This window comes from Perissodus microlepis, chromosome 6 (genome assembly GCF_051167445.1).
Source record: "Perissodus microlepis isolate ML-2025 ecotype Zambia chromosome 6, ASM5116744v1, whole genome shotgun sequence".
Lineage (NCBI taxonomy): Eukaryota > Metazoa > Chordata > Actinopteri > Cichliformes > Cichlidae > Perissodus > Perissodus microlepis.
Genome location: NC_140466.1, coordinates 11363240 through 11387418, shown reverse-complemented (window position 1 = coordinate 11387418; position 24179 = coordinate 11363240). Strand labels below are relative to the sequence as shown.

Below are 24179 nucleotides of genomic sequence, written 5' to 3'. Positions count from 1 at the left end.
GGGTGGTGCAGTGTTTCGTGCAGGTCTCGTACCATATGCATTGTGAGTACCTAATTAACCTTATAAGGACAGCTGGAGCATATAGCCAATCCAATGCCATTTGGGAATACTACATGCAGAATAAAGAGTCTCCATCTCTGCACATTTTCAATTTATCCTTAAAAGAAATTCATTTTTACCCCTGGTACTGTCTGAAGATTCACACACAGAAATAGAACATTTTTTGTTGTGAATTCCCTGGTGAAAGAATGCTGCTATGTTATCAGAAAAGAAAGAAAAACAATTTTGGGTCCAGCTCAAAGTGGGAAATATTTGGACTCCACGAATTAAACTAGGAGACATTTTACCCGAGTACACAATAGGTGTTGTGATGCGTATTACCCATTGTCTATTGTCATATTCCCCCAGCTTCACCCTGTGTTACCCAACAACACATCCATTTGACTATTACTGGAAAAAACATGGAGTGAACCAGAGAATCTGTAACTTTTTTGTTTTCATACACATCCCTCCAGCAAGTTCTTTGTCTGGCTTTGGTCTGCATTGGCAGGGTGGTGACACTCAAGGCTTCGTAAAAACAACTGATAAAAGAGAAGATGGCACAAAGCCTGTCAGTTAGCTTGCCAGTACAACAGAGGCTGTGCAGAGAATGTCTCCTCTTACTTTGCCTTTTTTCCCTTTCTTTCCTGTTGATTCTTTTATTTGCCACTGGTTGAATATATATTTATATAATGTCATGTTTAGAAAATGTTAATGTTAAATAATATATACTGAATCCTAATATGTCTGTGTTTAATTTTGATTTCCTAATAACATAGACAAATGTTTGCAAACTGAATACAAGCAGTAGATTCAGTTTGCACAGGGCTGATATGATATGATATCAGAAAGCCCTGGATGTACTCCTTGTTAGCAGGGATCAGTTGGATCTCCTGTTTTTTGTGGCTTTCAACCAAATGTAACTGTTTTCAATTACAAAATGGGATTTCCATCACTAATATATAATGTTTCTAATCAGACTTAAGGTCATCACCATATGCTTTAGATTTCCTTGGCGACATGGTGGACTAGGATGTACACAGGATCAGTAAATCTAGGAGGCTAAAAAAAGGCAAATATCCTAGATTTGCAGAGCAAGATTCTTTCTGAGTTATTAAAAAAATGCTTCTGTTGTGATTATAGAGGCAAATCTAAACTCTCATTCAGTTCTTTTCTTTTATCTGGGGGGGGGGGGGGGGGGGGGTATCATCTGTTCTTCTCCTGCACTAAACTCACAGATGTGCAACAGTGCAGCCTTTGTTTTATGACTACTACTATTATGTGAGTCAAGCTGCAGAGCTTTGTCTGTAGCATAACCTCACAGTTCATTGATGACTATTTGAAACACACAGTAGAAGAATGACTGTTTGCTTCCCTTGTCTCATAGGCTTTCTCCATCCTGCCCTCTCATCCACCTGCACATTCTAATGAGGTGATCACAGCACTTAAATACCAGACTGTGATCACATTGCATGCTTGCCCCATGTGTACACTTTCCTCTCTTTGTTAGCCCACAGCCTCACGCACATATGGAGGCCTGGGCTGTTTCCTGCAGCCAAACAGAGGGATGTATGTTTCTAATTATAAACTTGATCTCAGGTTAAACACACTCTCTGCTGGCCACCGCAGTAACCAGGATTTATGGTGCCAACGTTTGGGCTCTCACCCCAGAAACCAAGCAGTGAAGCTGATCTGTTGCTGTGTCGTTCACACGGGGAGAAAATAAATCTAAGGCAACAAATCTAGTTAGACGTGTGCGTCACTTTCGTATTTGTGTTGGCTTCTCAAATATAAACTTAACCTGTCTAAGTGTGAGCGCAAAATATTTCTTAATAGGCCATTGCAGGGAGGCCAGGAATGCACTTTGAATGGCAGTTACTGTTTGTTAGTTGGAAATGTGCTAAAAACAAGGTTGAGTGGTTTTATTTCCTTTATAATGGTAAGATTAATGTATTTGGTTAAGGCCATGCAAATGTTTTATTACTTGTAAATTAAATGTAATTATTTTACTAACTAGTTTTCTGGCCAAGGATGGTACATTCATGAAAAAATATTTCAGCAAATATGTTTTGACTGGTCAACTCACACTAATGAAGAAACCCAAGAAAGTATTTGTTAAAAAAGGACTAAACAGACAAACCATACCATGTTTTTCTGAGCTAATCACTTTGAGCTCTCCATAATAAACAGACCTGAGACTTTATCCGACTGTTGGTAAGAAAGCAAATAGGTGTATTTCCCAAAATGAGGAACTAAATACTTAAAAGCATCTGGCAAAAATATCAGTGTTAAATAGTGCAGTGCTTTTCAACATGGATGTTGTGCAAAATTTAAAAAGTACAGTACTGTGCAAAAGACTTGATTCCTCTTGTTTCTTTATATTTTCCTTCCAAGGAGCCAGATTTTGTTGTAATTTTTAAAGTGATCTTGAGCAATAGTTATCGAGTGTTTCTGGACATTTTTCTTTGGCTGCTTTTTTACCGATTTTCAGTCCAGTGCTTGTACCTGACCATTTTCAGAGTAATGCTTTTTAGGGAACTAACATAATTGGCTCCCATTTCTTTAGTTGAATTGATGAAAAAACCAAAAATAAAACAGTTTGATAGACATAAAACAGTATTTTTGCAGCAGCAAGAGTCCAAAAATACAAAGAGCAATTAGCCAAAGGTATCTACAGCAGATGAACAGTATCTGAAAGTCCTTACCTTAAGAAGTATGGGGGAAAAATCCAGAAAAGACCTGAGACACAGGACTTGAGAGATGCATCTCGTCCTTCAGTTGGTTATTCTACTGTTCACTGAAGCTTCATCAGAAATATTCCCAGCGGTTTGTATCAAGAAGAAGGGAAACAAGGGGAAAGGGCTGAGGTATACCAACTTACACAAATCTAGCCTGAAAGTTGCAACAGGTCTGATGGAGAGATGAATGTAAAATCTTTGGTTCAAGTAATCATAAATATGTACAGAGGAGACTGGATATATGTCTCTGTCATGGTTTGGGGCTGAATTTCAGCCAGTGGCTTTCAGGATCTTGTTAAAGTTGATGGAACTATGAACACAGAAAAGGACCGTCAGATTTTGATCCACCATACGTTACCGTTTGGAAAACGTCTGGCTGGCAACAGCTTCATTTTTCAGCCTGACAATAACCCCAAAGAAATATTCAAAGAAGAGCTTCTAAAATGTCCTTCAAGAAACCTGGAGAACTATTTCTGAAGACTACTTCAAGAAATCACAAGAAAGCTACCTGATAATGTTAAGACTTTAGTGAAGAATAGTTGGTCTAACCAAATACTAACTTTCAAACTCAGTTGAATTTTATAAACTCTGGTTTTTCCTTATATACTGTGTTTCCATGCATGGTTGAATATATAATCCAATAAAGCATTGCACCTATTTCCAATTTTCCTAGCGAGATATAAAGGTTGAGGGGTTACTCATGACATTTGCACAGAATTGTATTTAGAGGAATGTCACAACAGCAGGAAGGAATGCCAGTTTGTGTTAGTCAGAAAATGTCAAGGGGCTGTTGTTGTTGTTGTTATCCCCAAACAGTATTTGAAATAAACAACATCTGAAATGTGATTCAAGCCAAGACGAATCCAGCTCTGGATTATTTTAGCTTGAGTCTTTTCATTATTCAAAATAAGAGGAAATCCTTCAGAGACAGGAAGGTTTCCCTTTTGTGTAATAAAGATCCAAAATGTTGTGCCAAAAACAATCTGGAATGTGGTAAACAATATAGGGGCACACACTACCCGCATGACACACGTGTGACTACGGGGTCTTGGCGTGGCTGGAAGTTCATCATAGTAGAGTCATGCAAACCCCAGGGAGCGATGGGCTTAGTTTAGCACCTACAGGGAGTTGTACAAACACGATAGTATCCAGGTTGCACTGTGGTAAATGCCTGCCTGGCACAACCCAAGCCCCATTTGGCATACTCAGGCGTATTACACATCAGTTCAAAAAAGCTGTGCATGCCTTCCTATATATTGTTAATGACTAATGAATCAGAGAAAAGCAGCCAAAATATTCATAAACACAGGAAATTGTATTCAATCTAACAACAAAATCACTTGGGAGGCAATGGAGTCGAGGTCAGTGTAATATTGTTGATCATAGGAAGCTCGTCTCAGAGTGTTAACAATGACCAAACAAACAGAGGTGGGTCTGCAGTTGGACGCTTCGGATCAGGACAGCAACAAGTACAAGTGGGGCTTTCCTACAATCGAGTGGAGCTCCGGGGCCTGCTTCAAAACATGAAACAAGCACGTCGAGCTGCCAGAATCTTTTTCAATACCCTGAGGTTTTTGCAAAGGAAAAAATTCCAATCGAGTACCTTTGTTCTTTTGTTCATGTTCTTAAGTGTTCTTCTGGGAGCCCATAGGTGAACTGAGGGTGTTCTTTATCCAGGGTGTGACTGCAACCACAAAAGGTAGTTCCCATCTTAGACACATGTATAGATTATCAAAACAGCAAATTAACCCAGCCAGAAGAGGAATATGACAAAAGCATGTTAACAATACATTTCCCATGGAATGTCGGGCGATGCAAGAGATGTGTTTATGACTTTGCATCTCTCAAATCCCGAATAAGCAATAAAATAAGTAAATAGAATATTAAATAGTATAAAGCATAAAACTAACACTGGGGTTAGATATAGTAAATTGAATTATAGTGTTTACATTCATAGTTTTTCACTGATGGATTTCGACATATTGTGCTGTTTTAGGAGTGTTTTTTGGCATTCTCTAGTTTTTTCTTGTTTAGCCGCCCAGAGACAATAGGACATTTATTTTAAATCATGTTCTTCTAAAGTGAATCTTAATCTTAATTGATTAATTTTAAAAGAACACAACTTGATTAAAAGATCACACCGAGCTGTTCTATCTGTACTGAGAGTTCAGTACAGTTCAGTACAGAGCTGCTTAATTCAGTTCCGGGAACACCAGAGAGGCGTCACATGGAGTCTAGTGACACCTGGCGGTGTAGACAATACACTACACAAAAGGCTAGCGATAAGTGGAGTTACATGTGCTCTTAGCAGAGGGGTTATGCTATGAAGGAACCTTTGCACAGCCAGGTTTTCTTTGCCTAAGCTGGCTCGACAAAACTTCGAAGTCCAGCTGGAGATACGGTATCACCGTTATGAACTTTCTCTGTTAAGAAAGACTTTCTGTTTTTTTTTGTTTTTGTTTTTTTTTTCATTGGGGCAGAAAAAGATTAGTGCTGCCTAAAATACTTAATCTTTGGATTTACCGAGGGGTAAAATAAACAGTTTAATTCAAATTATGTTATTCTCAATGCTGTTGTTTATTTTAAGGAGATTGCTGCACATTGCAGGTCTGAAACTTCAAATTTATACATCCAAACATCGTTGTTAATATAGTTTAATAAAGGAGATGTGGAAACTGCTTCAATTTGTCGCCATATGAAGATGAAATTAATTTTACTGATTGAACAGGTGTTCTTTGTGTGTTCTGTATTAACAAAGAAAAAGAAAGAGAGGAGGATGGATGGAGGACAGCTAGTGAATCTGGAAGTGCAGAGAATTACCACGGAGGAAATGAGGGCAGCTAAGAAGAGCTATGAGGATGAAGAGAGGAAAACTTGTTGGTACAGATGACAGAACTATAGAGGTATGGGAGATGTCTAGGAGAGAGGGCAGCTAGCTTTATAATGGAGTGAAGTGTGGTGCTGATTTTCAAGAACAAGGGTGATGTGCTGTAGGACAGCGGTCCCCAACCCCCGGGCCTCGGACCGGTACCGGTCCGTGAGTCGTTTGGTACCGGGCCGCGAGAGTTGAGGCTCAGGTGTGAAATGTATGGTTTTCAGGGTTTTTATCGGTTTTCAGAGTTATTTTGTTTCGGTTTTCCTGGGTCTTTTCACGTGTGTTATGAATAAATCTTCTTTTTTTTCGGTACCGGTACTAGTTTTATTTTGTTGTATTTATCCGCCACACCTTAAAGGCCGGTCCCTGAAAATATTGTCGGGCACAAACCGGTCCGTGGCGCAAAAAAGGTTGGAGACCGCTGCTGTAGGAATTACAAAGGGATAAAGTTGTTAAGGACTTTGCTGATAACAGAGGCTTGCAAAGAACACAACAGATGTGATGTTTGTTTTAGAGTGTTAATGGAGAAGTACAGGAGTTTGCTCCAAGTCAGGAGTTTCACTACAAATCTGGTGGTGGTGCAGGCCATGTAAGAGAACAACAAGACAGTGATGAGGTGTGTGGTAGGACTGACAAATGGGTTCAAGGTGGGAGTGGGATTACTTATCCACAAGTAAGGAGGAGAGTGCAGATGCCTCGAGGCAGATGACGTTCTCCACAGCTTGTCCAGATGTCATCTGTGAAAAGCACAGTGGTGTCAGTGGTGGACCTGACAATCCCGCTATTCTATGGCAAATTCCAATCAGGCTCCACAGTGGCAGGCAATGAGCACAGGGCCCACTAGAGGAGGTGAGGCCCCTCTTTCTGATTGGTCCGAGATATTCCCACCATTGGCCTATTAGAGGTCATTTTGCAGGGCTCTGGCAGTGCTCAACCTGTTCCTCCTTGCACAAAGGACCTTCCATGGCCCCGTCCTGCTCTCCTAGAGTAACTAACTTTCTCCTGAAAGCTCCTAAATGCTCTTGAGACTACACTGGAAGACACAGCGAACCTTCTGGAACGTGTCATATTAATGTGTCATCCTGGAGGAGTTGGACTACCTGTGCAACCTCTGCAATTCCAAGTATCGCCTTATGCTACCAGTAGTTACAGATGAAGACGGTAAAGAAAAAAAAATGTCAGTGACCTCCACTTGTCAAACCATTCCTGTTTTGGGCATTGTCTGTTTGTTGCTGCTCTAATGCATCTGCTTTGAATTTCATTAACACCAAAGCAGCTGAAACTGCTAGTCTGCTATTTAGCTTACCAGATGAGTATCACAGAGGTTTAATTGACTGTATGCATTTTTGAACAGTGTATAAGTAGGCTGGAGTGTAAGTGCCATCGTATACACCTATCTACAATTAAACCACAACCCACAGGATCTAAACAAACAAATAATCGAAATATGTGACTAATACCTGACTAAATTTAAGCCGTTGTACATTAATAAGGATAAATACCAATCAAGAGTATCAAAACAACAAACGAACCTTTGATTGGTGTATAAGCTGAGGACTTAACCAATCAGAATGCACCTCAACTAAAGGGAACCCACCGATTGGTTTGTTGTCACGCGTGCCCCGTGAACGTTGAATCCTGCTGTTTGGGGACAAGCAGTGCAGGCGGTGTTGTGACAAGGTGAGTTAGCTTTTCATTGTCGTATCCCTAAAACATTGTAATAACACGCTGTTTGTGTTTGTGTTCACACATACAGAGCAGCTCTTTAACGTGTGAGCAGCACAGTGTAACTATAACGGTAGCTACTTACGAAACACACGTACGTGCACCGTCAGTTTTGTAACTGTTCCCTTCAGATGTCAGCTGTGGCTATCGGCCTCTGTCTGTGAAATATTTCTCCCAAAACTAAGGTTTTTAAGAAGATGCGTTAAAGGGATAACACAGTAATTCCTTCACCTGGCGCTTGATCAGCTAACAGGGAAATGTGGTGCATTAAAGGACACAAACTGCTTTTGCTGTCACGTTAGAAAGTGACATTGTAGCCTTGTAAACAGGCTGTTTAACCGTAACCGTATTAGGCTACATAAGCATATATATTTTTTACTTTAAATAAATAATTTTAACTGGTGACAACTTGTTTAATTTGATGATTTAAATCTTTTCTTTTATTTCCTGCTTTTTTTCGTACTTGTTTGTCCTGTACATTTTTCTTTAAATATCTGCCTTTTCTTATTTAGGGCAAAATATAACCAGTATAATGGAAAACGAATTCCCACCAGAGCCCAACAGTGCCAAAAAAGGAAGGGCAATGATTGCTTTGGACAATGACGATGAAGTTCTCAGGTATGAAGAAAACAAAGTAAATAAGCAGCAATTTATCTTTGCTGCTATTTTGTCATTCAGATAAACGGCTAAGTGTTCTTTTGTGTCGCCCTTCCTGTCCGTTTCTGCTTCACCAAGTCCAACAGACCTGTCTGAGCTGTTGGCCGAGGGGACCAAGGAGGCCCACGACAGAGCAGAGAACTGCCAGTTTGTCTATGATTTCCTCAGGGGACGCATTAAAAGAGAGCTGTTTAAGGTTTGATTATTCACTATATAAAGGCAAGAATTAAGGCAGCTAAAGTGTCTGTGAACCAGTGAAAGTAATGAACTACTGTACACAGGAGCGCGTCACACAAAGGTCTTCAGTTTAACCCTGTATATGGAAAGTGCTTAGAGACATAGGCCTACATTTGGTGTTGTCAGTGTGATAAAGTCTCGATCTATGCTTTGGTTCTAAGGCATGATCAGAAAAATGCTGCCAAAGAAACTGGCAAAATGTGAGCTGTCTGGAACGTCAGTTTATCAAATAAAATCATATTTCACCATTTAACTGTATATTATGTCTAACCGTTTCTGCTAGATGAAACATTTTATGTCTGTCTCTGACCCACTTATTCTCCCCTCTTTCCTCCCTCTGCTGTCAGAGAGGCACGGCAGCTCTATATTTTGTCTACTCGGCTATGGAGGAGGAGATTAAGAAGAACAAAGACCATCATCATATCGCTCCAATCTATTTCCCTGTAGAGCTGCACCGGCGTGAGGCCCTGGCCCAGGACCTTGAGTATTTCTATGGAGAAGACTGGGAAAACCAGGTCAGTAGAAAGCATATGGAGGATATACAGGGAGTGCAGAATTATTAGGCAAGTTGTATTTTTGAGGAATAATTTTATTATTGAACAACAACCATGTTCTCAATGAACCCACAAAACTCATTAATATCAAAGCTGAATGTTTTTGGAAGTAGTTTTTAGTTTGTTTTTAGTTTTAGCTATTTTAGGGGGATATCTGTGTGTGCAGGTGACTATTACTGTGCATAATTATTAGGCAACTTAACAAAAAACAAATATATACCCATTTCAATGATTTATTTTTACCTATGAAACCAATATAACATCTCCACATTCACAAATATACATTTCTGACATTCAAAAACAAAACAAAAACAAATCAGCGACCAATATAGCCACCTTTCTTTGCAAGGACACTCAAAAGCCTGCCATCCATGGATTCTGTCAGTGTTTTGATCTGTTCACCATCAACATTGCGTGCAGCAGCAACCACAGCCTCCCAGACACTGTTCAGAGAGGTGTACTGTTTTCCCTCCTTGTAAATCTCACATTTGATGATGGACCACAGGTTCTCAATGGGGTTCAGATCAGGTGAACAAGGAGGCCACGTCATTAGTTTTTCTTCTTTTATACCCTTTCTTGCCAGCCACGCTGTGGAGTACTTGGACGCGTGTGATGGAGCATTGTCCTGCATGAAAATCATGTTTTTCTTGAAGGATGCAGACTTCTTCCTGTACCACTGCTTGAAGAAGGTGTCTTCCAGAAACTGGCAGTAGGACTGGGAGTTGAGCTTGACTCCATCCTCAACCCGAAAAGGCCCCACAAGCTCATCTTTGATGATACCAGCCCAAACCAGTACTCCACCTCCACCTTGCTGGCGTCTGAGTCGGACTGGAGCTCTCTGCCCTTTACCAATCCAGCCACGGGCCCATCCATCTGGCCCATCAAGACTCACTCTCATTTCATCAGTCCATAAAACCTTAGAAAAATCAGTCTTGAGATATTTCTTGGCCCAGTCTTGACGTTTCAGCTTGTGTGTCTTGTTCAGTGGTGGTCGTCTTTCAGCCTTTCTTACCTTGGCCATGTCTCTGAGTATTGCACACCTTGTGCTTTTGGGCACTCCAGTGATGTTGCAGCTCTGAAATATGGCCAAACTGGTGGCAAGTGGCATCTTGGCAGCTGCACGCTTGACTTTTCTCAGTTCATGGGCAGTTATTTTGCGCCTTGGTTTTTCCACACGCTTCTTGCGACCCTGTTGACTATTTTGAATGAAACGCTTGATTGTTCGATGATCACGCTTCAGAAGCTTTGCAAGTTTGAGATTGCTGCATCCCTCTGCAAGATATCTCACTATTTTTGACTTTTCTGAGCCTGTCAAGTCCTTCTTTTGACCCATTTTGCCAAAGGAAAGGACGTTGCCTAATAATTATGCACACCTGATATACGGTGTTGATGTCATTAGACCACACCCACACAGATCATTACAGAGATGCACATCACCTAATATGTTTAATTGGTAGTAGGCTTTCGAGCCTATACAGCTTGGAGTAAGACAACATGGATGCAGAGGATGGTGTGGACAAAATACTCATTTGCCTAATAATTCTGCACTCCCTGTATATGTCAGTCCCAGAGGATGGCGGCCTTTTCTGGCACTTAAATTATAATTATACAGGTATCATCACCCCAAAAGCTGTATTTAATCAAAGGTCCTCTCGGCTGAGTGTTATATAATGAATTTAACACAGAAAAATCTTCTCCAGACAAGGTTTTGTATCAACTGGACTTTCACAGTTGTGTTCTCTCTTCAGATTAGCCTCTCTGCAGGCACCAAGCCTTATGTGGACCGCATCCATGAGGTGGGGGAGAAGGACCCGGTGTTGTTAGTGGCCCACTCCTACACCCGCTACATGGGTGATCTCTCAGGTGGACAGATCCTTAAGAAAGTGGCACAGAGGGCTTTAAAGCTCCCCTCAACAGGAGAAGGTCTCAATTTCTACCAGTTTGAGGAAATCCACAGTCACAAAGGCTTCAAGCAGCTTTACCGAAGCAGGATGAATGAGCTGGAACTGGACGCTGAGACCAAAGACAGGATTGTGGACGAATCTAATCAGGCTTTTGGCTTTAACATGATGGTGAGGAAACTGCTTATAGGAATTATACAATGTAGAGCAATTTGCAAAAAGGTGCATTGTTTGAAAGATAAATTTAAAGTTAATAAATATCTAATTTTATTATTTACAAAAAGGTATTCACAGAACTTGAAGAGCTTGGAAAGACTATCAAAGAGGAGGTCCAAGATGCAGGGTTTGGACACAGTCATGCAGAGATGATGGAGGGTGGAGATATCAACAAGTGTCCATATTATGCAGCTAAAATGGGTAAGAAATGCATCCCCTTTACTGTGTTTATGAAATTTTGCTTCTTGCATTTCATTCTGCAGATAGAAAGTTAAAAACTTGGTGCTCAGTTTGATAATAGTTTATAGACTTGCCTTTAAAAGATTGGACAGTGTCATCATGGATTTCAGTTAAAAGGGATCCTTTTAACTGTGGGATGTCTGAGTGCAAAGTGTCAGACCATTCATAGCTACAAAGTTACATGAAGTACCTAATTCAATTATCCTGTTTTTTTTCCCCCTCCTTTTTTCTGTGTTCTCATCTTCATGTCTCCTCTGAACAGCTGTTAGTGGAAATCCTACGCATGCGTGCCAGTTAGCCATGACACTTCTCAGACATCCGCCCTGCCAGGTGGTTCTGGCTGCCTGGATGGCCGCCCTGGCTGGGTTTACTGCCTGGTACTTTATGTGACACAGCTTTCTACTTCGGAAACAGCTTATGGCGGTGAAAGAGCTTTTGCAGTGATGCAGTTGTTTGAAAAGCTATTTTATGATGCATGCACTTTGAGTTAAGCGACACTTTATGGATGTAGAAATATTAAATGCATACTCTTCTGTTATGTTATTAAAATGTTTTTGAACAGTTTTAGTGTCAAGGACTCTTATGAGAGTTGAACACTTGAGGCAAAGTAACCAACCAAGAGAGGACCTTGGTCAGGGAGGACTGTAAATATGCAATAGATTCTAAAAACATGTTTCCACTTTGTTATGGTGGAGTTTTTATTGTATACATTTAAAGATAAACACAGTAAGATGTGCAAAGACAAAACAAGAAAATCTGAATTGTTTCTGAAGCAACTCAACATTAAAATATTTTGTGAATTAATTCTGTTCTTTGACTTTTTATTAGTTAATTTTAAAAGTTTAAAGATTTTTTTTCTTCCTAATATAAAACTTCTTCATCATTTGCATGTGCTATGTTTAAATTCACCAATACTTTGTATGGATCCATTTCAAATCATGTTCTGCAACTGAAAACATGAAGGAAGTGGAAAAAAACAAACAAATGTGCAAAAGAGAAAGCCAACAATCCCCCAAAGGCACATACTGATGAGTCAGATTAAACTGAGTGAGTGCTTATAAATCACGTATTGCGAGTGTTTCTATTGAGTTGATAGGATTGCTGCTGATGTGTAGAATTCAGTGGAAACATCTCTGCAGAGTTTTAGGCTGAGAAAGTTCTTACAATTACAACTGAAGACATTTGGATTTGAAGTGGACACAAATTTTAATGTTCATGTTTTTTTACCTGAAACACCTGCTGTCAAAACGATCTCTACACACTTCACAGCTTTTGTGGAGCGTTCACTAACTGTGTATCAGGTGCACAAGAAGCCTTCATTAAGCAGGATGTAACTAAGCTTTGAGCTCAATCGTCATGGTCAAACTGACGGGAATGTTTTTGGAGTTTTGAAGGTTTTTGATGCAAACAGATCCCTAAAGTTCAAACAATTCATTTTGCACATACCATGAATTTTTAAACCGTTTTTGGAAATTTGTTTCCCCCTTACACAATGAGAAATGAATTCAGCATATGCATTATTTCAGTTTTCATTAAAGATGTTGAGTTCTTGCAAGCACGAGACACACTTCTCCAAACTTTTCTGAAGTCAGCGATTTTAAAGGATTGCATTTTTGTCATTTCATTTCACCCTGAGACTGAAGCAGAGATGTCTGCTTTTCACCAATATCCATTTACTTTGTCTACATTTAGTCCTTTTGAAACACAAAACATGTCGTGTTTTTCATCCACCATCACCTGTACTTTCCCAGACAAAGCCGTGCCTCTCTTCTGCTCTGTTCTAATATTATGAATACAATCGTTATCCAAATGATTTGCAAATTTTATGATTGTTTAATTTTTGTCACAGTACAAAAAATAATCCAATCAATCTGGAACTGTCAAGATATGTCAGTCTGGACCGAAGTGGTTAACCAACGTTACATTCACAGACCCCCACATGTGGCTAGCTCTGCTAACGCTGCAATTTTGAACTTCTAGACAAACTAAAATCAGTCCAGGTCCATAATAACAGAGTGCAAGCTGTTCTTTCATGAGACGTGTAGAGTCACATGTTTTTGTTTTCTTGTCTTTTTCAAAGAGGAAATAAAAAGCTTTGTGAAGCTGTGGCCATATGTGGCAATATTTCCATGATACATGTTTATGCAGTGCTTTTCTACTGTTACTGAGAACTCGAAAAACATTTATAAAAGCTCTTTATTTATGATACACACTCCTTCATATTTGCAAATCACTTTGACACGAGCCAAGAAACCTGGATCAAATCACCAGCTGGTAGTTAACCCGCTCTACTTCTATTTCTGGATGTCAGAAAACATCTTAACCAAGATGGAACTGAAAACTCACAGGTTCTTAAAAACTCAGCAACAGAAACTGGTCCCAAAGTGACATTTCTTTGAACCAAACCTGAGGCAAAATGTGTGAATAATTCCCCGTTTCTACAGCCAGGATGCCCTAACCCTAGCCCAGTCAAAAACAATGTTGAAGAATACTTTCTTTAATGCATTTTACGTAATAACAGAGTTTTTAGGTTTACACTTTAACCTAACACACACAAAAAATCAACATCAGGAGGGGACAAATTCCTTGGAGCTTGCAGCAAGAAGGACATGTGGTGTAAAAATCTGACCTGTGGAGCTATCCTATCATGGTCTGATGATGCAACATGACTATTCGGACAATGTGAGGCCAATCTCACTTGATTTTTTATTTCAGCTGCATACATAGTCACCATTTAGTAAACAACTGTTAACCTACCACAGTCCAGATTATTATTATTATTTTTTTAAATCTGCAATCTTACTTCTCAACCTTAATTAAGATTTAAAAAAAAAAAAAAAAAAAAAAAAATATATATATATATATTAATAATAATAAACCTGTAATTTATCAACTGTGGATGATTCAGATCTATGTCAGCTAAAATATCTTAGATATAAAATATAACAGCAAGCGTCCTCCACTGTATAATGTGTTTTCATTTAGAATATTGTTCATGGACAATAGATGCATCTCTTAATATGTTATATTTTGATAATGCTATTCAGAATACCTCACTTTTTTTTCTAAACAAATAATCATTTTAAACTTCCAAAAACCTTTTTAAAAGCCTGTTCATCCACCACACGTCCAAAATGAGTAGAGAAATACAGAGTCTCCTGACTGCTGTATCTCTTAAATTTCAGTATGGTCTCATTTACGGAGTCCCCTGTGTCTCCAATGGTCATGACATCTGACACCGGCAGGTACATATCATGGCGCTTTCCCCAGAAAGTGAGGTGGGACACTTTGAGGGTGGTCTGAGACGGATCCAGATACATCATTCCCACCACCCTTCTGAAGAAGTAACTGGCAGTATACAGCATAGCACCAGCAAACAGAGCTATCCCTGTCGTGTAGCCGACAAGAAAGGTGGAGGCAGCTCCCTGGAAGTAGAGGACGTACACCGGGGGCAAGATGACCACAGTTATTGCAGTTTGGAGCAGTTTGAGCCTGGACACAGCTCTAAGGAGCTTAATGTATGGCAGGGTGTAAATCATAGTGTACTTCTCTGTGGACACATCCGAGTATTTAACAAGGGCTGTGATTTTGGGGATAACAGGTCCACGTAGGTGTTGCTGAATTGGCCTGAGACTTGGTGAATAAGGCTGCAAACTGTAAGGTGTTCGAGCTGCGAGCAGACTTGATCCTCTGGTGAAGGACAGGACGTGGGGAGACCGGAGAAGTGACCTGATCTGTAGAAAGATAAATGACATCAAACAGATAAATTCAACATGACATGTTTGGAGCCAAAACTGTTATTATATTGATGATATAGAATATTTGATCAGCTAACATCTATGAGAACAAACTGACTACACTACTTAATAAAATAACTCCTGGATCAGGCAACTGATGCATCAAAAATTAACATTAACACAAACCAAGACAAAACCCCTAAAAGTGCACAAACACCTTAGACTAGATCCCCGTTAACAAAATAACTTTAAAAAATAAGTTAAAAAAAACCTGCAAATTCTCTGTCAGTATTTCCTAACATAGTTCATCAATACTGTACATATGGTCCTTAACAATAAAGCTGACTTTGATCTTGCAAACCTTCCCCGTCACTCTTGCTGCTATCCTCCTGTCATATATCACCTCTGGCCTTCATCTCCACCCACTCCACCCTGTCTGTACTCTCTACTTCACTTATTTTGTGCACTGTACGTTGTTATTGCGGTAATATACAAAATATAATATTATGCAGTTGCTTAAAAAATACAAGTGGTATACCCAGACGAACACTTGCAGCGGCGGTTGTGTAGCCGCTGTGTGGAATAAAACAACCTGAAGGTGCACATGTCTTGACTGAGCTGTCACCACTGACTGTAGAAAACACACAGCCCTGGCACAGCACTAATGACCTTCTGTGGCTAAAAATTAATCTTACTGATAATAAAAGTCAATGCTGGATAAGAGATTGGATATAAAACGAGGCTTACCATGATCAGAGACCGGCTAAATGAAAGAAAAATGCAGAAACAAGAAAGATGGATCACCAAATGACATGACTTGAATGGGAGCTAACAGGAAGCAGTTATGCGGTGTAACCCGGATGTGCTCACCTTTAACGTCTCGTTTTTTTGTTAATGTTTATTTAACTTTTTTTTGTTGTTGTTGTTCCGAGACATCCTGTGCGAAAGCTGTCAATCATCGCTCTGTGACAGCTCAGTGAGAATAATAATTACAATTTTATTATAATTTTGAATACATCAAATTCATTTTGGGGATGTTAGCTTAAATGCGGAAGCATCCACCGGGAAGCGTAAATCAGCAGTTCCCTTCGAGTCACGGACTGGGGACTGTCTCTCGGTAATGAGTGTTTTATCGCCGGGCAAAGCATGTTCTTATCTCATTTAGGTCGTTTAAAGAAACTAAAATTAGGACAGTAAACGTCCCACACCTTAAATGCGGAACATTTCCTGCCAGGTGCTATTTTCTGCTGTGGGACAGGTGGAGAAGACAAAGACAAGACAACGATGCTCCAGCTAGGAGATGAAGCCACCCTGTACTCCCTTATCTTCGTGGGGATCCTGCTGGGGACCCGAAGCCCGGTGTGGACAGTGATTCTCACCGCCTCCCTCTACCTCTTTCTAGCAATGTTCCGCTTCCCACAGGTACCGTCCAGCCGAACCCAGAAGGTGCTCCACCCAGTCAAGGGCACGGCGGGCACGGGCAAGGTGTCGGTGATCGCTCACCGGGGCGGCGGGCACGATGCACCGGAGAACACGATAGCATCTATCCGAGAGGTGAGAGAATGAGGTGGGGAGGGTTTTGGAGCGATTATCCTTCATTTGCCCTTTTTTGTTATGGCCGTGGTTGCAAGGGGAACTACTGCGACGTCTTTAACTTCTGGTATTCACGCCCAGTTTGTATCTGGACAACTTACCAGCACAGAGAACATGCATTTTAAGGCCACCACTCTTCCAGCAGCACCTTGTATCACAATGTTATCAGCCAGTTCCCAACTAGCCAGCCTCGTTTAACTAATCTGTATGTTGAGATAAAGTAAAGATTTGTGAGTAATAATTAATCTAATACCATCTGGATATGAGTAGTCCCATGTATTGGTTTTAATTTATACAAATAAAGATACCGAATACAGACCAAATGCTTATATCAGGTGTATATGAGGTGCGAGTGTTCTGAGCCAGAAATTTGCTAGTCAAAAATACACCTGCTAGTGCTTTTTAGTGTACAGACTTTGTTGCAATGGTGTACACTTTCGAAGAGTATTTCTTAACTGTAATATACCCCCATTTATAGGTCAACACATAGAGAACAGATATAATCAGTTTGCTAGTCAAGTAAAATTTTCTTCAGATGGATCATGACTTTATGGCTAATTTTGTTGTATAGTAGTTGCAAATTAAGCTGCAAAGTTCATAAGGAAGGTAGGAATGACTTTTGTTTTTCTAAGTGGATTTTAGGGCAGATTTGTGACCACCAACTCCATCTGAAAGAACATCAAGTGCTGAAAAATTGTCTGTTCTGTTGTAGGCCAGTAAGAATGGGGCGACTGGTGTGGAATTGGACCTGGAGTTCTCAGCAGATGGCGTCCCAATACTGATGCATGATGAGACCGTGGACCGAACCACCAGTGGGTCAGGATTCCTCAGCAAGATGAAAATGTCAGAGCTGGCTAAACTGGATGCAGCTGCTAAACATCGACTCAGGTAAGAAAGAAGCATATAGTCAGGAAGGCGCAAACAAAGCACACGGTAGTGAGGTGCTTTAATGTGATACAGGTTCTTCCACACTAATATACTAGCAGGTTTAAACATCCACTGAAATAAGGTAATTTTCCCATCAAAGGGAGGACGTATGTAATCCGCTCAGTTTGTCTGTTTGTTAGCGGTCTAGCATACACAGAAGCCACAACACAAGATTTAATTTTTAATTTTATTTTGATCAATTTGAGGTTACAAGGTTACACCAAATGTGAAATTCAGTAAAAACTTTGTTATCCACAATTTATAATATGTCTTTAAACTTTAAAGCAATATACAAGGCATTGTTGGAAATGAGTACCTAGGTGGTCAAGCATTTCACCTTGGCCTTCACTGCGCATGGAGAGAGCTGTACAACACAGTTTTTTTTTTTTCAATGTGACGCCATATCATGTCACAATGATGGCATAAAGTTTTGCAAAATCACACACTGGATGATTATATCTTATCTTAAAATTGTTACAGCTTATCAATGCCAAAGATTTCAGCCAGTTCTGCTCCAATCATATGGGTAAAGATAACAAAATACACAGATTCTAGTATGTAATGTTTCAAGGTCAAAAGTCAGGGTCACACAAATAAGAAAATACTTCAGTTTCTACTGGATCATATCCAAGGTTTAAAGTAATATATTAGTCACTGGGGGGGGCGTATGCATTTTTTTTAAAACTTTAACTTAAATGACTTTACAATAACACAGAAATATAAAAATGATATACTACACTAGACTTCCATATTAACAATGCTCACTATTCCAACCAATTTGTGCACTGTACCACTGGCAGCAAAACACCCCCAGAGCATGATGCTACCTACCACCATGCTTGACAGTTAGTACAGTGTTCTTAGGTTTGAAAGCTTCTCCGTCACTCATACAAACACATCTCTTGGCATTGTAACCAAAGAGCTCAATCTTTGTCTAATCAGACCATAAAACTTTTGTTTTGAAGGCTTTTGGTTTATCCATGTGGACAGCTGCAAATTGCAGTTGAGCTTGAAGGTGTCAATTTTGGAGCAGTGTCTTCTTTCTTAGTCAGCACCCTCTCAGTCTATGCTTCGCTGTGACACTGGTATTCCAGCAGTTTCCAGTTCATGACAGGTTTGAGCCTCAGTGGTTCCTGGGTTATTTCCTCTCATCTAAGATTGACTGTGTGTGTCTTTGTCCAGATCTTGGCAAAGTGGTTACACATCTCAATAATTCATGCTTATGTATAACCGTTTTAAACGAATAATTTCAGACTCTTAACAAGAAGTTAATAGGTTTTTGCTTACACAAACCCCAAATTAACCCATTTACACACATGTTCAAATAATACTTTCTCTATGACAGTTTGATTGTGCTGTGTTAGATAAACACTGTATTTTGCCCGAGAACGGCATGTAGATTGAATGTGCCAAGAATCAAATATCTGACTGAAAGATATAGCCCAGGGAAATATCGGAGCAGGTAAACGGCGGAGAACCGGAAACTTATGCTAGGTGAGAGTGAACAAGTATATAAGTGACTTTGGCAAACTGTATAGTGAGACGTATGAAAGATCACTGGCACAATATAAAAAGAAATCCAGTTAAAACGAGCCTTACTTGTTTTATTTCCACCAGGGACAAGTTTGCAGGAGAGAAGATCCCCACCCTGGAGGAGGCAGTGGAGGAATGCATCAAACTGCAGCTAACCATCTACTTTGATGTCAAAGGTCATCCAGATGAGGTAACGCCAACAAAACTGCCTGCATAACTGAGAGATTGCACATCATCATCGTCACAGTTTGCCCGTGTTGATTTAAGTGATGGCTTGATACAAACTGATCACAAGTCCACCATTTCATTATTTCTACTTTTTTATTCATTACCAATAGAATGGCACTATAATACATGTCACCACTCTATTAGTTACACAAAACTAATCATTAAAATTAGTTGTGGCAAGCCAGAGTCATACCGGGGAATATCCAGAGAAGAGAAACACTACTAACACTGATGCACTTTAAGACGTCCAGAACACATGTTCCAGGTTTGTCTGTACTCAAACAAATAACAAACCCCTAAAACGCACACGGACACACACACACAGCTTCTCACAGATTGAGGACAGCACCACTGATAAGCAATGTTTGGTTTGTGTGATAACATTGTGCATGCTGTTAGACGTTCCTTGTTTGTTTGCTCTTTAACAACCAAATGTAACTTTGTTTGTGTTGGCGACATAAAAACTGAGCCAGGGGCAGTAGTCTCTTAGCTTAAAGTTAGGGTATTCACTCAACTCCTTAAGTACAGCATTTGCACATTTTTAAGGAAGGGAAAGCTGCAGTTGTGGTTGGAGGTTCACGTACTGACATTTATGATTTGCGGGCCCGTATGCCTGTGCATACACAGCTGCTAGTTACCACCTAGTGGTCGGAGAGGAACACCCACAAGCAAAAACATTAAATCTGCAAACAGCTGAATGACCTACGATAACCATTTGTTTCTTCTTCCTACTCAGGCAGCCGCAGCTCTAAAAGAATTGTATAAGAAATATCCGGTCCTCTACAACAGCAGCATCGTCTGCTCCTTCGAGCCCAAAGTCATCTACAGGGTAAGACGGCTCATATCTGAAGAGTTTAAAGCTTAGTTCATGTCAGTAAACACACTGTTTTTCAGGGGGGATTTTTCTCTGTGGTTTTCTTTATATGATCTAGTCCAACTAGAGGAAAATTACAATTTAGAAGAAAATACACCGAGGTAAACTAATATGTAGTATAAAGAATCAAATTCCAGACATGAAGAGTTTCTGGTGACGGTCAGGTTACGTAGCACCGTTTGTTCCCAAAGGGGTAATTTCAACGCTGCAATTACACACCCTTAAAAAGTACAAAAGATAAAGATGCACAAAGTTCAGACAGTTTGGCTGCATACAGTGAAACAAAAAAAAACAAAAGAAGAAATGTAGAAACAAGTTTGTGTGGGTCAGCTTATCTTATTTATCCTACATTAATTAACTTCTTCTATAAACTAGAAGTTCAAAGTTCTCTATGCATGATTATGAACCCTGACCACTTTCAGAACTTTTTTTTATTTTATTTTTTTTTAAACTTGCAGCACATTGGCAACGGGGTTAACGCTGTTGCCTCATAGTATGAAGGTCCTGGGTCCAAATCAAGCATTTGGCCCGGGCCTTTCTGTGTGGAGTTTGCATTTTCTTCCCATGTCTCTGTGGGTTCTCTCTGAGTACTCTGGCTTCCTACCATAGTTTTTGGGGTAGGCGAATTGCTGATTCTAAATTGGCCGTAGGTGTGGATGTAAGTATGCCTCTGTGTTAGCACTGCGACAGGCTGGAGACCTGTCCAGGGTGTGCCCCAGCTCTCACCCTATGGCAGCCGTTACAGGCTCCAGCCGCTCTGCAACCCCGAGTAGGATAAGCGGATATCTGTGTGTTACACTTTGCACCTCCTAGACACATTTAGGTGATGGATTACAAGACTAATTAAACAGTATGAGCACACAGCTCTTAGTGCCTGAGCTCTTGGTTCCTATTTTCATTCATTTGTTACCAATTAAAGTGAACGCTAAGATGACCTGACATCAGCTGACATGTGGCTCAAAGTAGTGTACTTATTTTTGCACAGTCTAAGAATTAAGTTAAAAACATATTGTAATAAATAGTGTTGACTCAGAAAGAGTGGGGAAAAAAATACACAAATTGCTTTCTAACAAAACGGCATGCTTATCTCCCCCACATAAGTGTTTCTGTTGTAGCTGCTGTTTTAATGTTCACCAACACTTTGTGTCTAGATGAGACAGAGTGACCCAGATGTGGTCACGGCACTGACCCACCGGCCTTGGAGCCTGAGCCGGTTCGGGGACGGTGCCCCACGTTTTTCATCGCTGTGGAAACATCACTGGATGACTGTCATGGACATCTTGTTGGACTGGGCACACCATAATGTTTTGTGGAAGCTCTGTGGCGTTTCGGCGTTCCTGATACAGAAGAACTTTGTCTCACGGTGAGTTTTGTAGCCGGAACATACAGTCATCTATTCTATATATGTGTTAGACTTCATTAGAATACAGATGTGTTAGAGGTGCATTTCAATGGCACTGCTAACTGTCTTATTCCATGCTCGGGTTTATTGTTGTGGATCATCAATAGGAGGAAATCTAAACAGTACATATATTTGTATATATTAAGTATCTCACTTTTACATTTATTTTTTTTTAAGTTATACCAAAAAAGTTGTCGTTGCTTTGTACTCATCCTTAAAAAGTTCTTATTGGATCATTCAGACCAGATGAACATCATTCACCGATTGTGTGTCCTGTCTGCAGGGACTATGTGCAGTACTGGGCCCAGAGGGGTGTCGAGGTTGTAGCCTGGACCGTCAACACACAAGTAGAGAAGGAGTATTACCAGGAGGTGCTAAAAGTCAACTACATCACAGACAGCATGGTGGAAGACTGTGACCCTCATTACTGACGTACACATAAATCCACTCCACAAAATGTTGGCATTTATTAAAGATAAAAGTCATTAAAAAAAAACTGTCACCCATATGTAAGCTCAAGCAAGAGATCATATACTCCTTTTATTTCCAAGAACACTGTTTTTCTATGGGTGTATGTTTCCTGAAGAATTTTAACTGGGCGCCATAACAAAATACAAAGTAACAGATTTTATTACGACTAAATCACTTTAATAATGAATAATGATGAACTCGCCTGTTACATTTACAGACTTGTTAATGCAAGGTGCTGGTAATATGTGTCTATAATAGACCTGCAGCAATATGATGTATTTATCCACTCAGGACTACATTGGGGGTTTTGGGGCGTTTTTTTTTTTTGTTTTTTTTTTGTATGTTTGTCATGTTAGTTGTGTTTATACAGTCTTTCAGATAATGCAGAGCACTGTGTGCGCTTTTTACTCACTAAAATCTGAAGAAATCTACCTTGAGATGATTTTTTTATTTATTTATTTATTTTTGTCATTTATGACATGTGAATACTACTTATTAAAGAAAAATACATAAATGCTTTATAGAGCAGCATAGACAAACTAATAATAAGTAGGCTTGGTGATTACTTATGTTGTTAATGTATGGAGAAAACAAACTTTTGTTTGTTTTTTTACTTTGCAGTACACTTAAAATGTTGCTCCTCGTTGTAATGGGTTTTTTGGTTGTTGTTTTTTTAAACATTTATTTAATACTGCAGTGACAAGTACTCATTCTGGTTATGATCTCATTGTTCCTGCTTAGGGTGACAGAAGTGCTTTTTTTCCCCAGTAGCAAAGTACTGTATATGAAACCACAAGGGCATTTATGAGGGATCAATTGTGGCACAGATACACAAATGGAGTTAATGCATGGCTTTGTGTAAGGCTCAAGTGTTACCAATAACACAGTGCCTGTTTTTAAAGAGTAAACCATTTTTTAGCAGTATGACAGTTTTGTAACTGCTTTACTTGAATGGGTAAAAACTAAAGTTAGACGTTGCTTGATGTTGCTGTTTGTCTGGAAAATCAACCTCGTGCTTTTGCATTTCATATATGCTGAATGAAAAGTAAGCTGGCTTTACTTTTTTTCATCCTTAAACTTGAGTGTAGAATTTCAAAATGTAAATTACACAATTTGGTGTTGCCGTAAGGTTTTAAATGACTTTAATAAGCCTGACCGATTCTAGATTTTTGGGGCTAATGACTGCCAGCTTTTGGTGGTAACCACATTCTAGTATCTGATAATATCATTATATCTATACACTGTAGATATTACTGTACAACAGAGGTGGACAATTAATTTTCCTAGGTGGACATATTAGAAACTGGAACGGTTTTGGAGGTAAAATAGATATAAAATTTTTACTCAACCATAAAATCTATTTTTACTAATCAAATGGCTCCAAATAACAGGAAAATGCATCAACAGTTTAAAGTAAGGTGACACGGACTCATCGCCTTTAATGTGTACTAATTTTACTTGTTTGCATATTTATTCCCATTTTGAGGCAGGAGAAGCCCCTATAATCAGACTATTTCTAAACTACCCCAGTTTTATTAACATTGGCCAAACTATGCATCGGTCAGGCTCTTGTGAATAACTACTTGATTTTTTATTTTTATTTTTGTAATAGTTGTGGGAATGTAGAGCTGCTTGGCAGACTGAAAATGTTGGTCTGTCATGTTCTGTGTCGTTATGTGACAGCTCTGGACACTAAAATGGATCAATAAAGGTGAACGGTTTGAGCTGATATCCTGCAGCGTATCATTCAGTAAACACAAAAATCTGGACATACTGTCTCAGGAGAACATAAAACTGTTCAGGTGTAGTGTAAAAGTTCATGCATTCACTGTTTGGCCCTGCTGTTAATGCTAAGCTTGTGTAGTGGGGACTGTTGATTATTAGCTTTTGGGCCTGCAGAGTCAGGCGATTGACCCAGATAGCGCAGATGAATGGGGGTTGAGTGAGAAGTGTAGTGTTAGATATCACCCTGGTTAAGCCTGTCTGAGCCGCTTCTTGTCCCGGCTGATCTTCAGTTGCTAAATGCAGAATTTCAGCTCAGGCAGTTTGGAGGCACTCAGCTAATTTTTATCTGAGCAAAAAAATCAGGCTACCTGTGTGTTTTTAAAAAAAAAAAAAAAGAAAAAAGAAATGTTAGATTTCAGTTAGAAATTATCAAGGGATAACAATGACGATAAGTCCCCAGATAGATTATGGTGAGTGCCAAAAGCTGATTTAAAAACTAAAGGCCTA

General features: G+C 39.7%; 3 protein-coding genes across 3 annotated transcripts; 2 read left to right on the top strand and 1 right to left on the bottom strand.

Annotated features, from left to right (window-relative positions):
- The first annotated feature begins 7200 nt into the window (after window positions 1–7200).
- Window positions 7201–11986, top strand: hmox2a (heme oxygenase 2a). The gene is made up of 7 exons (XM_084930775.1): window positions 7201–7332; window positions 7890–7995; window positions 8113–8230; window positions 8619–8786; window positions 10574–10897; window positions 11011–11143; window positions 11445–11986. Exons 2-7 carry the CDS (start codon window positions 7910–7912, stop codon window positions 11570–11572), a joined length of 957 nt encoding a protein of 318 aa, XP_084786901.1. The 5' UTR covers window positions 7201–7332; window positions 7890–7909; the 3' UTR covers window positions 11573–11986.
- A 1677-nt stretch (window positions 11987–13663) lies between these two features.
- tmem186 (transmembrane protein 186) lies at window positions 13664–15784 on the bottom strand. Its single transcript, XM_084930776.1, has 2 exons — window positions 15667–15784; window positions 13664–14916 (listed from the first exon to the last, which is right to left on the bottom strand). The coding sequence occupies exons 1-2, from the start codon at window positions 15667–15669 to the stop codon at window positions 14260–14262; spliced, it is 660 nt and encodes a 219-aa protein (XP_084786902.1). The 5' UTR covers window positions 15670–15784; the 3' UTR covers window positions 13664–14259.
- A 178-nt stretch (window positions 15785–15962) lies between these two features.
- gde1 (glycerophosphodiester phosphodiesterase 1) lies at window positions 15963–23676 on the top strand. The gene is made up of 6 exons (XM_084930773.1): window positions 15963–16473; window positions 17225–17400; window positions 19057–19162; window positions 19937–20029; window positions 21226–21437; window positions 21760–23676. The coding sequence occupies exons 1-6, from the start codon at window positions 16204–16206 to the stop codon at window positions 21905–21907; spliced, it is 1005 nt and encodes a 334-aa protein (XP_084786899.1). The 5' UTR covers window positions 15963–16203; the 3' UTR covers window positions 21908–23676.
- The last annotated feature ends 503 nt before the right edge of the window (window positions 23677–24179 follow it).